Source organism: Rhopalosiphum maidis, chromosome 2 (genome assembly GCF_003676215.2).
Source record: "Rhopalosiphum maidis isolate BTI-1 chromosome 2, ASM367621v3, whole genome shotgun sequence".
NCBI classification, from domain to species: domain Eukaryota; kingdom Metazoa; phylum Arthropoda; class Insecta; order Hemiptera; family Aphididae; genus Rhopalosiphum; species Rhopalosiphum maidis.
In genome coordinates this window covers 88,376,391-88,392,925 of record NC_040878.1, presented here as the reverse complement: position 1 = coordinate 88,392,925, position 16,535 = coordinate 88,376,391, and the positions used below count along the sequence as shown (strand labels likewise).

Genomic DNA, 16,535 nt, shown 5'->3' with positions numbered 1-16,535 from the left:
GAATTCATAAAGAACTTATAATAATAATTAATAATTCATTAATTAATCCTGGATTGACGAAAAAAAACAAAAATAAATTCAAATTTGTTAAAAACGCGGTATTAATTTAACCATGGTATAGAAAGTAGTAACTACGAATAGAATATTCTAGACTTCGTGGTCATAATGATTGTTATCATTTGTAACAGTAAAATGAGTAATCGTTTATACTTTATTAAAAAAAAAAATAATAACTTAAAGATATTTGATTAAATATATTTTTGTCGGTTTTTTTTTAACAATTTTTAGTAAGAAGCTTGTGAACCCAGATCATCTCTAAATAATAAAGTAAATAGTATTTTGTATTCTATTATTGAATGTAAGTAAGTGATCTTAAAATTAAAATGTAATTTCTACCTCATAATAGAACTTGATTTATTTTTTTAATATAACATTTTTATTTTAGGTAAATTTTTAATGTTATGGATAGTTTCCCACCAGCCAACTGTCGTTTACAAATACTGATTGATGATCCTTGGCGTCAAGAAAATTTATCATTTGACGAAATAGTGGTTCCCATCAAAGAACTTCCCGATCCTGAGGCAGACGCCACTGATGCTCATTTGACGCTTACCCAACAGGACACAAAGTGGACAGACTTGGCTCTTACAAACATACTTAGTGACAATCCATTGCCTCCACCACCCCGAGTTTAACATATTTATCATGGAGTTTCCAGATTTTGGTAAACAATGTGCCAACAAGGACTGCAAACAATTAGATTTTTTGCCAATCAAATGTGATAATTGCCATGCTGTGTTTTGTAAAGACCATTCAAGATTTGATAATCATCAATGTGTTCCCATAGAATCTACTAATGATTTGGCACCAAAGTTGGTAATAAATTCAGTATTCTACTGCATGATATTAATTTTATAATAATTAAACTTTAAAATTTGAATCATAATAAATATTACAATTATTTTTTACTTGATAAATCATAATGATAGTTTAAGGTACTTAAAAATTGTAAACAATTCCATTTAATTTATTTATAATATTTTAGGAAACAATTTGGTTTGAATGTACATATGATAGTTGTATATTGAAAAATCCTTGTGAAATGCTATGTCCTAAGTGTAATAAACATTACTGTCTTGCACATAGACATCATGGTTGTCTTGATGAACTTCCGGGGAAAGAAGCTAGAAAAATTTTAAGAGACGCTGCTAAGAAATCCAAAGACCAATTTGCAATAGCTAAAGAAGAAGCTGATAAAAAAGTAGGTAAATAAACTTATCACTTCAATGAGTACTAATCACATTTATTTTAGATTGAAGCAAGTCTAAGGCAAGCGGAATTACAACCAGAAAAGAGACGTATGGCTCAACAGATTCGTTTAATGAAACTTAAGGGAAAAGCATTGGGTGATAATAAAATACCAGTGATTGAGAGAGTTTATTTTACTGTTCACCCACCGATGAAAGATAATAAAGTTATTTCACCTGTGCCCTTATTCACCAGTAAGACCTGGACAGTTGGTAGAACAATAGATTTATTTGCGGTTCGTTTGAAAATTGAAAATCGAAATGATAAAAGTAACACTCCTAAACTGCGTGTATTCAAACTAGAAGATGGTGAACATTTATCGAATAAAATGGACTCTGTAATAGGTCATATGGTTGCTGATGGATTAATATTTAATGGAGATTCATTAATTCTTCATTATGTTGATGTTACAAAGAATCCTATCGAAATAGAACCAGAAAAATTAGAAGAATATAGACTATCAAGTGTTTAAATACTAAATATAAATTAAGACAAAGAATTATGTTTTTGTGTCCATTATAATAAACATTTTGTCATACACATTGATAAAAATTGTACATTTCCACATTACACAAATAACTTTGTTCAACTATATGTTTACTGGTTTTGTAACTTATAATTTGAACGACTGTACTTATTTTATATTATTGAAAAACAATTAATATAAGATAATATTTTCAATATAATTTGATGTGTTCTTATTTTGATTCTTTTATTTCACATATACAAAATTGTAAATTTTATTAACTTCATTTAGTTCACTAATTTGGTTCATAACACAGCATAGGTTGAATAATTCATTGATAATTTGTAATAAAAATAAATAGTAATTATAAGTTTATTTCACAAATATATAAAACTATAATTATGAACTTATGTTTGATTAAAATTAGCTAAATTAGGCAATCAGTATATTTCCTGACTATAACTAGGAATTTAAAGTTATTTTTTTTTTAGTCTTACTATATATATTATATAGTCTCATGAATTTTATTTACATTTAAAATAATTACAAGTAAATTTAAGTGATTGAAGCTAAAGAAATTAGGTAATTAAATATATGAATTATAATTCAAGGTTTAAAACTAAATAATATAATAGATAAATAATTAATTCAATTCTATTAATATTTTTTTGATTTATAAGATCTTTTTTTGTGGATTATAATTTTCATTAAGTATAGTATAGTATAATTTTGTATGTACATTAATTTATACATTTTAACATATTGCTTTTTAAGAAAAAATAATCAGAATTATTCATATATCTAATAGTGTAATAAACCAAAGTATTATGGTTATATCCAGGAGTGTATGCTAGCATGGATGATAAAATATATATCTGTTTACTGTTCACTATTGTAAAGTGTAGATTGAGATTCTAAGAAAAGTTAGGTAGTTCAAAAAACAAAAAATAATAAAGAATATTTTCTTCTATAATATTATTATAAACAGTCAAAATGTCATAGATGATTCAAAATATTTAATCAATTAAAGTATTTTCTTTCCTACCCACACTTATACTTGTAAATCTAAGCAGTATGCACTACTTTGTTATTTTTATCGCTGTCTAGAGACAGTGTATTTTTATACTAGTTTATTTACACATACACACTTGTGCCATTCATATTTGATAATAGCTTTTTATATCATTGATGTTAGTATATTGTAAAAGGGCATGCATAATACATAATTTTGTAGATTAATACTTTTTAATATATAAAAATTAATAAACAGTAAAATGGTAACAAAATTTAGCCTTTAAATTTGGCATTATTATCGTTGTCAACCAGGTAAAACAAGTAGAATGATTGACCTCTTTGTACTCCCTTAGGTATATTGACCACGAGCACTTTTTCATTTTCACTAACATTCACTCTGACTGCTTTACCCTTTATTGCTTCTAATTCCGTTAGTTCGATTCTTATCGTTCGGTTTTCGAGCAAACTCCTGATGAACTCTCCTAATGCACTGTTAGGTGATGACGATGATATCAGCACATTATAATTCAAATTATTCAATCCCCATGTCCATAGATATTGAAATAAATGAAACAAAATCCATTTTAATGTACGGTTTTTGATAAAACTCAATAACATTAAATCAATTTGAGTTTTTACAATAGTCTTGGGTACTGTAATTACGTTTATAAATACATTAAAAGGTTTAAGTGAATCAAAGCCTCCAGCGTGTCTGTTTCTTGTATAATTGTACTCAGTTCTTGACCAGTTTTTATTATTAGATGTATATTCATAATTTGTGTTATAACGACCATAAAAAGAATTGGATGTCCAATCACTAGATGTACTACTATTCTGATTTCTATAATTATTATTTGAAGAACCTGCAAAAAATAACATAATTCTTGGTTAATATTTTACTACTTTAGATATTTAAATATAAATGTAGAAATAAATGTTAATCATCTATAATTTGAATAAACAAACAAGAAAGAAATAAACAAATATATACTGTGTATATATTTTATGCTTATATGAAAAGTAAATTTAAATTATTTATTTATTGTTACCTATTCCTAAATATTTTATACATACTTTTAATTTGTTCAAAAATATGACATGTTTAATGTTATACAAAAATAATATTATTAATTTTTAAGATCAAGAATTAAGTTACATTGGAATTTGTCAGATAATTAACAAGAAAAAAATATATGTAATGAAATACATGTACAAGTATGTCAGTGTCTTAAGTACCTGTACCCATGCTGTTATTGTACTTCGTCCGACTAGATTCATTGCTCAATATATCGTATGCCTCTTTGATGTCTCTAAACTGCTTAGTAAGTACTCCTTGATTTTTATCGGGGTGGTGTTTCATTGCCAATTTGTAATAAGCATCTTTGATTTGCTTGGAATTGGCATCTCTCGGAACGCCCAGTACATCGTAATAATTTCTTGACGCTCTCAACGGGATAGTAACATTGAAACAACGTCTGGGAGCAAAACATATCATCAGCTTTTTTCTTGATACAATGGCTAGGTCTGTCCGCCAACATTTCAGCCAGAAACCGTGGCTCCGCAGTGTCATGACGTCGACAGTAGTAGGGCACATCAGCTTTCCAGAAAACATAGTTTGGTACGCGCATCGTGCAGCCGACCAACCTGCAGTATAAACCTGCGTTAAAATGTGATTTTAGAAAACATTCTCTTGATAGTTTCACGCATCGCAGTTAAATGAATAGCTCTGCACTACTGTACTAGTGAACGACAAATGTCAAACACGTCATACATAAAATTATATTGAAAAATTAAGTGCACAGTACACTTACGCATGGTCAATCGAATATCACGAACGGCTCAATTCCGCTACGTATGAAAACGTCTCCGCAGTGGATTTGATTAAAAACATTTACTAACAGTAAACAGGGCCCACCGGCCTCAACAGATGACAGTAGTGCGAGATTTGCGAGCACTAGTAAGTATAGTTGAACATTTTAGTAAAAACGTTCATAATTATTGTTCCTCAGAAAAAATATATTTAAAGATTTGTCCGCTGTCGGTTTTTGATACTATTATCATTTTTTGTGAAGTTACTATAGATAATATAAATACATAGATATGCACCACAGAACAGATGGTAAAAGATTAAACAAATAACAAAACTGTTTGGCGTTCGCCAATATTTGTATATTTAATCAATGGTTATAAGTGTCTACTCTACTTATATTTATATCCCGAAAGTATGGTAACCGCTCTGTTTCATATGTAACTACTAATTTGCAAGAGTCGAGTATACCTCGTCATTGAGACATTGAATAAACACTGTTATTACTTACATAGTTACATAAATAATGAATGTGTTAAATTTTAATTCAATTTAACTTTTTGGTCATCCAACAATTTATTATTTTAATGATAATATTTAAATGTTAACAAATATTCATATCATTTTTAGCTTTACCTGATTATTTTATTAAAGAACTGAGAATTTTTTATTTTGAAATCTCAAAAGTACCAACTAGATCCAATTAGTTACAAAAAATCTCTATCAAAGTAGACGAGCAGTGAATTTTTTCTTGTAGATAGTGTTACCAGACACAAAAATATATCTGATTGTAAAATCGAAACATTCATAAATACATTCAAAATTTAAAAAATATTGGAAGATCAACTATAAATAGAAAATATATAATTTAACATATTAATATATCAATGAACAATGGTTAAGTCTGTTAAGAGTACACATGTTTTAAATTCAATTTTTTCACTTTAATATAATAAAATAAATGTGTTTTCTGCGATTCTCACGAGAACTAACATACAATTTAAATATAATTTATTATTTTATTAATAGTAGAAAAGTTTCTGTTTTTGAGGAATTTTGTAAAAAATCTTATAACAAACTATAATATAATACATTTTTGGTTACAAATAAAAAATAATTTGAACACTTAAAAGGATAAACTTTAATAAAGTTTAGACAAAATTACAAAAAATATAAATTACATAGCTATACATTTTGATATGGAATTGGAATACCAATTCAACATTTTTGAACCACTTTTGTTAAGAAATCAGTTTTATTCAGTCCATTTACATCTAATAATGATATTCCCATTTGATTTTCAATTGGATCAGGTTGTGCTATATATCTTAGCCAACGTTTAGACATTTGTGCAGCTTCATCTACCGTTAAGTTGCAAACATTGTCAGTTAGATATGCCTGTATCCACTTAGGCAATTTACTTCTTTTATCATGTCTGGCAAACCTTTTGTCTGCAAACACCATGATGCCGTAGTCCATTTTACCACGTATTGCTCGTCCAACACATTGGGCAGTGTGCCTCATCGCATCAAATGTTAAGAAATCACCTTCTGATATTTGGTATTGACTGCATAAATATTCCATGCGAGCTTTTAATATACGACATTGAGTATAGACATATGGCATACCCAAAACAATTACTGCTCGACCATAATGATGATCAAAATCCATTCCTTCAGACACTTTACCTGAAAACAAAGATAATTTGTATTACTTAAAAAAATAAAACACAAAAATTATTTATTTATTTTTTTGTTTCAACAAATGTTATGTTTTTACAAGATTTAAAGAAATTATTTTAAAATTGGACATAAATATGAATAAATGTACTTAATATTTTCAAACTGAATAAAACAGTTAAATAGTTATACAATTATTTATAGCTTACTTTTAGTTAAGTATAAATAATGAAAATGGTGTTTGGTTAAAATATATTTTTGAACAATATTTTATTATTAAAACATAATGTGTGAATATAAAAATAACAAACCTCTAGCAACAGACAACAACAACGCTCCTTTTCCTCGTTCTATGGCTTCTGCATAACATTTTATTGCATGATTAGTAACAACAATATTTTGTGTTTCGATAAATATCAATTTGTAATCTAGAATCTTTTCAATTAATCCTTGATCATACCAAGCAGCTACAACAGATTTCATGTATAGATATGATGGAAAAAAACACACGACACCATCGGGTACCACTTTTACCATTTCCAATAACAAATGTCCATAGTTACGTGCAACAGAGGAGTCTTCTCTTGATTCCCATTTGGACGTTAGTGCTACTTGATCATTACCTCGACCAACCACCATTGGTAAGAAACACTGTCTGGACAACGTCATGGTTAGAGACGTCATTATAACTGGGTTGATGTTCAAAATCTTGGGGTACATATCTAATGGCGATAAAGTTCCAGAAGTTATAAGAACAGTATTGAAATAATCTAAAATTGGTTTAATGGCAATCGAGGCATCTAAACAGCTAAAATGCATGACACAGCTATCTGTTGATGACCTTTCATCAAACGGTTCTATAATTATCATAAATCCTTTCATGTAAGTAGAAACTAAAGTGGCAAATTGAGCAACTGTGATAAGCGGAGAGAAATCTATGATTTCAGATATTTCTAATGTCCTCAGCAACGACGATAACCGTTCAGTACAAAACCTTAGCGGTTTTCTATTTATACATACTTTCTGGTATACATCTTTAATGAACATTATAGGAGTTTCTTGTACTACAGTGGTAGAGTTCATTCTGAGTTTCAGGTACATAATGAACCTTTTCATAAAACCAATATAGTGTTCAGCACTTCTGATGCTGCCCGGCAATTCGGTGATTTTTAACACTTGATCGGGTACAATTGGATTAGCTAGGGCTGCATTGGCTTCGCGGTTTCTATAAATTTCCCTCAAGCCGTCGACCATTTTTCTATATTCTTCTTTCAATCTCTGCGAATCCCTCTCTTTCATAGCCGTGATCTCAGTGTCCAATTTATTGAGTCCTTCCAAAGCTTTGTCCAGATTTTTGCTAGTGATGTGCGAACTCAATGAGTCTATACAAACATTGTCAATGTTGTGCGCCTCATCAAACACCACTATCGTATTCTTGTTGAAGTCTTTGGAAACTATACCGGCGATTTTCGGGTCCAAGAGGTAATGGTAACTGTATATGACGACATTGGCATGTATAAGGGTTTGTCTGGCCATAAAGTAAGGGCAAATACCTTGTTTTACACCCAATTCTTTCAAGTCCTCAATGTTGTAGATGTTTGGAGGTAGAATCGTGTCTCTGCCCAGGGAATCGAGTTTTTCGTAGAATTCGCACACGCTGACGGTCTCGCCGTCGGCATGGCGAGCCCGTACGAACGGCGCGGTCAGCGCGTGACAGCGAGCGTCCACCACACGACCGTTTATTTCGCCGGCGATTGACGGATGAACGCACAAGTTCTTGCGGGACGACAGCACCACTCCCAACACGTTGGCATCGTACTTGTTCGACTTGTAGTAGTCGCACAGCACGCGCAATTCTTCAGCCGCCTTTTCGATCTCAGACAACGTTCGGGTGCTGTACAGAAGCTTGGCGAGTTTCGCCGGATACTTCATCATGTAAGCGACGATCAGCGATAGTATAGTGATAGTCTTACCAGTTCCCGAGGGCATCTCGAGCAGGCAATGCCCCTTGGCGTCTATCGCTTTTTTTAGTTCCACCATGTATGCGTACTGCTCGGGGTATATGTACTCGTACGGGAATAAAACTTCCAACTCGTCGATGAAAAACTTCATTTTCTTTTTTTTGTGGTCACGCGTTTTCACGTTAAGAACTTAAAAGTGTTGCGGTGGCATTGACTATCTGTAGAAATTTTTTTTTAAAATCAAATGTTTGAATTTAACGCACATTCTAATAAATATTTATTCGGCCACTCCAGTCTCGAGTCTGGAGTTTGTTTTCATTTCGTTATCGGTAGTGATACCGTCCTTATCAAAGCCGACACAGAGCGCAACAAGCTTGTGTCGACAAACGACATTACGCTCAAAATGTATTACTCCGAAATATCGAAATATTATTATGTCGAATAATTAATTGTATTATTATTGTTCTGCTACGTGTTTGTTCTTCCGTGCTATTCGAGAGTTCGAGATATCATAGTAGTCCGGAAGTGACTGATCCTTAGAGCCAATAGCGTTTAATACGACCCTCTTCCTCAGGTCCGCTCAAGTGGGTGAATCACAGTGCTTATATCACGACTTAAAAAAAAAAAAAATAAGAAATAATCTTTTTTTCATCAAACAAAAGCTTAAAAAGTTAATTTTGAAGTATAGTATAGCGTATAGCTAACAATTATTTAAAATATTGTTATTAGCTTTTATCATTACACTCTTTCTAACATCACTAATTAATAATTTCAGTTCATTTTTTGAAGAGGACTTCACTTCCTATAGATATAGGCAATAGAACCACAAAATTTCACTGATTACGCCACTGTTTGAAACTAAGTGCTGACTAATTACCTTTGTTGTCCAACGTTTTTAAAGTTTGTTTAGATTAGGTTATAATTGTATAATCAAATCCAATTTGTCGACCTGTATTCTGTCCAAATTTATGTTTTCATCATATAAAAAAGAAAAAAAACGTCATACTATTTAATATGCAACGGGTTCCCGGCTGTACATGTATTTTGAAATAATTGAAGCTGTGTAAGGTTTTATTCTCTTTTTGGAACATTTCGTAGTTGATTCGGAAAGACTATTTTTTTTTATATTAACATAATAAAACTGCTAGAATTCGCGAATTTCGCGTATGAAAGCACGTATAATATATTGCCTATGCTTAATCCCTTAAAATATATCCACTTAGATATTATGTATTTTATTTTGTTAATCAAAAAATAAAAATTATTATGGTTTATAATCTGAAAAAATACCTTAAGACCACGAATATGGGTGGTAAAATTCTTTTAAAACTAATAACTATTTAAGTGTTATAAGTATTATTTAAATCTTTTAATTTGTTACACATTTTTGTAATTAAATAATTTAGGTACGATATTATAATATCAGCTTTTTTTTATCAATTTTTAGTGTACATTCTTGTCTCTCGAATTTTAATTTTTAGATATTTTTTTTGTGGATTATATCATTCATATAGCTAGAAGTTTTTAGAGCAAATATAAATTAGCTAGAAATGAGAAACATGTAAAAATATTCTCAAAATTACTAAAATTTAGTAAAGTTAAAAAAATATCCTATTAATATAAAATATTTATATAGGAATATTTTAAACTATGTTAATTTATCATCAGGTTTTAAAAATCTTACCCATTCAAAAATAAAAAAAAAAACAGGCATTCATTCTTTATTAGTTATTTATAAATTTATTATGTACATATTGTTTAAAAATGTAAAAGTAGATATAATTACCTATTATCACTATTGTTGACCTTGATGGAATGTAGCGATATATTTACAATTTTGTCTTTTTAGGAAGGGGGGATATGTATTTACCTAGATTTTACTAACTCTACTGCATGTTATATAAAGCATTATATACACCTAAATAGAAAATTATCTGTGAGAATTTCAACCTTCTAATTCGACAACGTAGGATTGTCGATGGATTATTGGATCTAACCTAAAATGGCGCAGAAGTTTTCTTACATGTAAACGGAGTAGAAACTGGTAGTAAAGTCTATAGAAACTGATGACTATGATGACTTTATCATTTTTACAGATGGATTGCGGGCTGTAAACAGGATTTATAAATGTTAATAAAAGACATCGTCCATCATACGCCGTCATAATACAATCTTCGGAAAATTATGAGCCATGAACCCGACCTTTTAATGGCGACAAATCAAGACACGGAGTGATGATTGTGGATATTGTATCTGTGATGGATTGTAACGCCCGAGGTTATTATCTACGAATTTTAAGTTAATAATAAACCCGTAACAAATAACAATGTTTACGTAGATCAGCTTATAATATTTTTAATATAATGTATAAAGGAAGTTTTTAACAATTTAGGTTACTTTTTACCGAGTTTTAGGTGTTTGAGTGATTAAATTACTATGTTTCTATATATTATATGTAAGTAGGTAACTATACGTTTTTCATCGTATATTTATTATTTAATAAGTCCTGATTTTAATTTTTATACAACTTTGTTGACGTTGCTTTAATGATCAAACTATTCATCAACAAAAATATTATTTAATTAACAATAATAAAATATATAGAAATTAAATGTGTACTTATATTAACCGAATTTATCAATAATTTGGTACCCATGCCAACCAATTAATGTGAGTGCGTTAGAATAGTCGGTATAGATGGAAAAACAAGGGTGTGACTATGAGAATAACAATTATTGTAATAAATTGATACTAGATGTTCTAATTCTTAATCATATTATCAATACACATTTAATTTGATGTAAATGAATGAATAAAGGTATAAATGAAAACATAGTTGGGAGACTAGATGGACGGATATTTAAAATAGTTTATAAATAAATTGTTTTTAGACCAATACATTTGATATTGAAATATTTATGTACATTAATTACAAATAAATAACTTTTTATAAATGTTTAAATTATTATACTTACTATTTACTATTTAGTGTTTATATTAACGTTTAAGTAGATTTAAGAATTTCAGGTTCGGGGTCGACCTGGTGTTAGTTTTTTTGTTAACTGCTACGATTAAAGATATCTTTATATATCTTTGTATATCTTTAATCGTGTTAACTGCTATTTAAAAAAAATTATTCGAATATACTTAATAAAACAGGTGGTCACTAAAACACGATTTAACAGACTTATTTTAATACGAACGAGACCATTTGCGTAGTTAAAGTATTAAAACAAATTTGCAGTCACTATAATTAGTGAGACATTTTAACAATATATTATAGGTACTTTTTTTAATTTTTAATGCATATCCCGTTAAAACATTCCTCCATTTTGTTTTTATAGTAGTTTTTCACTTTTTGTAATACATAGGCGCCGCCAGGTTGCAAGCGGGGCACTTGCACCCCCCTTGCGGCGCCCATGATATAATATATAATATACTATAAGGAAACAATTGACCATCCAAAAGTGTGAAGATGTCGCAATTGACAGAACGATTATTTATATATTATATAAGTTTTATGTGTTTATAATTATTTTTATAAATATAATTATGTATTTATATGTTATTATGCTATTGACTATTATATTTCGATAATAAATAAGTGTTATTGGTTATACACTTAACTGCGAAATGCGAGTATTTACGCTAAGGTTTCCCGTTTTCCATAGAATTAATTTAGTATTTTTATTTTATTTTGATATTATGTTAATTTTTTTTTTTAAATTATTATTTGTGACTGACAAAGGAAAATATGTGACTATTACAAATCAAATCAAAATTATCTAAATAATAACAATTATAAAAAAAAAAAAATGTAAACCTCCATAATACATACTTAGTAGTTGTTGATGAAGAATTGATGACAGTATGACACTGGAGTATTGCCGGGAATATGAATAAATAATTCAATAACAAAGCAAGATATTTTTAAAATGTATACACACTTTTTAAAATCATTTATTCAACACACAATATAATAAGCTTACAAAATTATATACACAATATTATTTAAATATAGGAGGAGAGTGGTGCCCACAACGGATCGACCAACTATCATATATATTGTTATTACGATCGCCGGAACACACGAGGAAGCAAATGTTTCCGCCTGAGTAAGCGATAAAAAAAAAAAAAAAATGAGATCTACAACTTTGTAAGACAATATTGTAATTTTTTTTTTTTTAAAATGCAGATAGCATATATTATTATACGAGAGAGCACACCTATTTATAAAACAAACAAAAACAATTTTTTTACTTGATTCTTGTGCTTAAGTTATAATATGTAAAATATATCGTTTTCATTATTGCTTTTGCTTTGAATAGCGTATCTTAGAGTAAAGCGACGTAGAGATTCTTGTAAACAATGGTAGGTATGGGTAAATTCTCGTATTATAATAATTGAATAATATTATAATATATATTATGTACACAGTTGATACGGTGGTTTTGCGCGTTAGACTAGAAAACAAAAACAAAAGTCTGGTGGTGGTGGGGGGATGAAAAGAAGTGTTTACTATTATACATTTATTGTTATACTGGGAGTAAACGGATTAGAAAAAATTGAAAAAAAACGTTACACAGATGAATTGTCAAAGTAAAAATAGATATAACCATAACAGAGTTTCAAAGGTACAAATAAAAAAAACAAAACATATTCATTAAGAGTCAACACGTATATAGTACGTCATAATAATAATAATAATAATAATATTACGACTCACGAGTCAAACGCGTTTTGCATTTTACGGTTTTCGGCGTTCCGTGCCCATTTGCTCACATGCTGTTGTAAACGGTGCTGTTCACCTTCAGCTGTTTGAACGACAATTTCGTCAGCGGATGTGATTTGCCCTGTTGTAGTTTGTTGTTGGCTGCCCGGTTGACGGACGCGCGGATATCACTCTGCTGTATGGGCAATACGACAGTCTTGACGACGGGATTGCACTCAAATTTACGGGGGCCGATTGCGGCCACATCCAGGCTAGACATGCGTGGCGGTACAGGCGGCTGCTGCAGGTGGTGTGGATTGCGCGGACAACCGCTGTCCTGCACGAACGTCTTAGACCGGGCTCTGCCGTTTTCGTATTTGCCCACAAGTTTCCTGACTGATATGTCCTCCATGGAAGCGGCCGGGCTGGGCCTTTGCGTGACCTTTGGGTGTTCACTGACTGGCGACGTAGGCAGGCTTTTGACGTGTTCGTTGCCGACACCGTCGTCATCGGCCGAACTCCCACCACCTCCACCACCGCTGTTCTTCCTCGACGGTTTTTCGACCGCGTCGCCTGCCTTGGCCTCGAACTCCTCTTTCAGACTTCTCACCAGACTGCTGTGCTTGTTGTTGCACGCAGCGGTGACGGTGTTAGTGGCGGTGGTGTTACCCAGACCGGATATGTTTGGCTGAGACGCGGTCGCCCGGTTGGCCAGCTTGTGTGAAGCGCCCTGCAAACCCAGCGTCGGCGAACTCGAATAGCAGTTGGGCAGCAATAACTTTTGCTGGTCCTTTTGCTTCGGCCTCTTGGCCGGCCGGTAACACGATTCGTCCACGGCCGTTTTGGCGGTGGAGGCTGCGGTAGAGATTACTGCTGGCTTCTCGCCGCGTTCGCTGACGTACTGCATGGTTGGCCGGATGTCGTACGAGCCCCAAGAACTGTTCCTAGACGGCAGCGTTCGCGTGTCGCATGAGCCCCACGAACTGTGTCTAGATATGACGTCGCGCAGCACGACAGCGCTGTCGTACGAGCTCCACGAGTTCTGTCGCGACACATCACCGCCGCTCACGGCCGTCGCTTGATGGTCGGCCGCGGGTTCGCGACACTGTTTGCGCTCTTCGCGATCGAACACCCTGTCCAGTCGGGACGAGAACAAATCGCCGCCGTCCCGTTTCTGCGAGGTGCAAATGGCGATAGAGAGAGGTCTGTTGACGGCCACCCGGCTGAACTTTGGCGATTCGGCCGCAGGCAAAGGTTTGACTAGAACGTTGTCGTCGGAAGGGGAATTAACCGCGCTCGAAGATGTCACCACGCCCTCGAACTGGGTGGTAAGATTCAGCACCAGATTTCGGCCCGGGTCCGTTGTCGATTTGCGGTCAGGACTCGACGTGCAACCACCGGTGCTGTTGCTAGTGACGATAGTGCTGCCGCTGATGCCGCTGGACTCCAGTTCGTTGACTCGTAGTTTAACCGACGACGGTCTGCAACACAATGTTATATGTATGATGTATAAATTACAATGACTAAACTATTATCTGTATTTTGTGTAGTCTTCATTATTATAATTATTTAGCAATTAGAGTACATATCAAGTATAATCCAAGTACCTATATCGATACTTTTGTTACAATAATTCTATGATATTTCGATTATCATAAATGATAAAAATAAATAATGACAGTTATCACTAAGACATTGTAGGTTAAAATATATGATATAACATTTTTCCTAATCATCCTTACACACACAAGAGTACAAATAAATAAATATAGGTAATTATACGAATATCGTATACTTATTAAAAAGACTTTTTAGACACTCAGCGTACTATCCAGATACCTTCATACTCTTCTAAATACATTTTACGTAAATCTCCACAGATAATATAAATTATTTGGAATCGAATGGTAAGTATAATAATTTACGTTACCTTGGGGGTGGTGGTGTAGCTGGTTGCAACTGAACGATTTTGTTCTGCGACACGCTATACGATCTTAGTCCGTTTCCGCACGGCATGAACACGCTGACGTTGTACTTATGGGCTTCGAATGGAGGTAATGGTGGTGCTGGCGGAATATTTGGAACTTCCACTTCCACTTCAACAGCGATTTTATCCGTGTTAATTTTCTCCAACGATTGCGATAATGATGCTGAAAATATTCATATAAATTTTTATTATTTTTATAAATAACCCCTCCTAATATTTTTTGATGGTGCGCGTTCTGTATTTTATAGACACCAATAAAATGTATATGATGACTATAATAATTTTCGTTTGGTTTTCTTAATACAGATTATTTTTACGAATGCTTTAAATATGATGATAATGTAATAATTTTACTCATTATAGTAGTTGTAAGCTATTAAATTGTTTAATAACATATTATGATATTTAACGAAGTTTGCAAACCTTTAACATTGGTATTAAAAGTAGTAATTTCGAACCACAAAGGTAATACAAATGTAATGATACAAATATGATTGCATGCATATACATATATATGTATTATACATATACAGTGGCGTATACAGCTATTTTCAATGGGAGGGGATTGACATTTAAAAAATGATATACATATATACTTAATACATCAATAAATCAAAATAATATTATGTTGTTTAACTAAGATTTATTAATTATATTCATCATAAAACAATATCTATTTTCCTAGGTTTTTGTCTCGACTCATCAATGGTTTCTTTAAGAGTTAAATGCATAGCCTAGTATATCGACAACATGGTCAATTAATTTAATCTGTCCTGTGTAAATAATTATTTTTTAGTATAAAATGTAATGAATACGGATTAAAAACACTTGCAAAGTCAGAGATCGGCATACAAACTTTCTTGATTTTCAATTTTTAGAAATTTATTAATTGTATGCAATATGTATGTACAATGCATTTTATTTTCATTTTCATTTAATGAGATAGATCTCCGAAACCGGAAAGAGGATTTTGTCGTGTGGTGTCTTGTTAAATTCACATTGGCTATGAGAAGTGCAGTGAAGATTTTCAGAACATTATTTTTTATAGTTAATTTACTACAGAGCTTCAAAAAAAAATTAAAACATATTTTATTGGGCATTTTTTTTTTATGTTTTTCAGTTTTATAGCTTTGTAATAAGTTAAACACTTTTCCTAGCCAATGTGAATCTAACAAGACCCCAAATAACAAAATCCGTTCTCCAGTTTCGGTAATCTACCACACTAAATGAAAATATAGCAAAAAAAACTATTTTTTTGACTGTGAAAAATTAAATAATTTTTTTTTGAAAATGTTTAATCTTACATTTTGTATCTATTTGATAATCCCTTTTTAATGACTTATCAACCAACTTTTTAGCTATAATAGTTTTGGAGAAAAGTTAAAAAATATTAATTTTGGGACTGTTCACGCCGACATTTTTGTGGATTCAAATCGTTATACCGCTTGGAGGTGATATCGGATCTCTCTCATTAATATTTTATGTTAAAGCTAGCTTAATTATCCACATACTTATTACAACTGAGTTACATTTTTATAATTTTCCTATTTAACAAAAATTCTTGAAGTTTTAAAAATTCAGACTTTTTTTGTTTCAATTATC

General features: G+C 31.7%; 5 protein-coding genes across 10 annotated transcripts in view; 2 read left to right on the top strand and 3 right to left on the bottom strand.

Moving 5' to 3' along the window:
• Positions 1–190: 190 nt before the first annotated feature.
• LOC113553185 (anaphase-promoting complex subunit 13) lies at positions 191–732 on the top strand. 4 transcript variants are annotated; one of them, XM_026956372.1, is made up of 2 exons: positions 191–327; positions 446–732. In XM_026956372.1, the coding sequence occupies exon 2, from the start codon at positions 462–464 to the stop codon at positions 693–695; it is 234 nt and encodes a 77-aa protein (XP_026812173.1). In that variant the 5' UTR covers positions 191–327; positions 446–461; the 3' UTR covers positions 696–732. The 4 variants fall into 4 exon arrangements, with proteins under 4 accessions (XP_026812173.1, XP_026812171.1, XP_026812172.1 ...); XM_026956370.1 differs by having other exon boundaries at positions 208–358; XM_026956371.1 differs by having other exon boundaries at positions 213–362.
• LOC113553184 (AN1-type zinc finger protein 1-like) lies at positions 675–2,114 on the top strand. The gene is made up of 3 exons (XM_026956368.1): positions 675–876; positions 1,046–1,261; positions 1,313–2,114. The coding sequence occupies exons 1-3, from the start codon at positions 706–708 to the stop codon at positions 1,778–1,780; spliced, it is 855 nt and encodes a 284-aa protein (XP_026812169.1). The 5' UTR covers positions 675–705; the 3' UTR covers positions 1,781–2,114.
• An 886-nt stretch (positions 2,115–3,000) lies between these two features.
• LOC113553601 (dnaJ-like protein MG002 homolog) lies at positions 3,001–4,842 on the bottom strand. 2 transcript variants are annotated; one of them, XM_026957003.2, is made up of 3 exons: positions 4,600–4,842; positions 4,025–4,445; positions 3,001–3,651 (listed from the first exon to the last, which is right to left on the bottom strand). In XM_026957003.2, exons 2-3 carry the CDS (start codon positions 4,398–4,400, stop codon positions 3,062–3,064), a joined length of 966 nt encoding a protein of 321 aa, XP_026812804.1. In that variant the 5' UTR covers positions 4,401–4,445; positions 4,600–4,842; the 3' UTR covers positions 3,001–3,061. The 2 variants fall into 2 exon arrangements, with proteins under 2 accessions (XP_026812804.1, XP_026812803.1); XM_026957002.1 differs by having other exon boundaries at positions 4,025–4,432.
• An 870-nt stretch (positions 4,843–5,712) lies between these two features.
• Positions 5,713–8,559, bottom strand: LOC113551494 (general transcription and DNA repair factor IIH helicase subunit XPD). Its single transcript, XM_026953761.1, has 2 exons — positions 6,586–8,559; positions 5,713–6,283 (listed from the first exon to the last, which is right to left on the bottom strand). The coding sequence occupies exons 1-2, from the start codon at positions 8,384–8,386 to the stop codon at positions 5,814–5,816; spliced, it is 2,271 nt and encodes a 756-aa protein (XP_026809562.1). The 5' UTR covers positions 8,387–8,559; the 3' UTR covers positions 5,713–5,813.
• Positions 8,560–12,171: 3,612 nt separating this feature from the next.
• LOC113551738 (protein phosphatase Slingshot) overlaps positions 12,172–16,535 on the bottom strand; it is a 68,418-nt gene continuing 64,054 nt past the window's right edge. Inside the window, exons 10-11 of one of the 2 annotated variants that reach the window (XM_026954173.1) lie at positions 14,877–15,096; positions 12,172–14,427 (exon numbers count right to left, since the gene is read on the bottom strand). In XM_026954173.1, coding sequence (XP_026809974.1) covers positions 13,014–14,427; positions 14,877–15,096 — 1,634 coding nt within the window. In that variant the 3' untranslated portion in view covers positions 12,172–13,013. The remainder of the gene's footprint in view (positions 14,428–14,876; positions 15,097–16,535) is intronic. The other variant, XM_026954174.1, reaches the window with a different exon arrangement.

Coding starts and splice junctions, on each gene's coding strand:
- LOC113553185 (XM_026956372.1), top strand. CDS start 462: ATGGATAGTTTCCCACCAGCCAACTGTCGTTTACAAATACTGATTGAT.
- LOC113553184 (XM_026956368.1), top strand. CDS start 706: ATGGAGTTTCCAGATTTTGGTAAACAATGTGCCAACAAGGACTGCAAA. Junction 877..1,045: donor ATGATTTGGCACCAAAGTTG/GTAATAAATTCA, acceptor ATAATATTTTAG/GAAACAATTTGGTTTGAATG. Junction 1,262..1,312: donor AAGAAGAAGCTGATAAAAAA/GTAGGTAAATAA, acceptor CATTTATTTTAG/ATTGAAGCAAGTCTAAGGCA.
- LOC113553601 (XM_026957002.1), bottom strand. Junction 3,652..4,024: donor CAATAACAGCATGGGTACAG/GTACTTAAGACA, acceptor TATTTTTTGCAG/GTTCTTCAAATAATAATTAT.
- LOC113551494 (XM_026953761.1), bottom strand. CDS start 8,386: ATGAAGTTTTTCATCGACGAGTTGGAAGTTTTATTCCCGTACGAGTAC. Junction 6,284..6,585: donor GTTGTTGTCTGTTGCTAGAG/GTTTGTTATTTT, acceptor CTTTGTTTTCAG/GTAAAGTGTCTGAAGGAATG.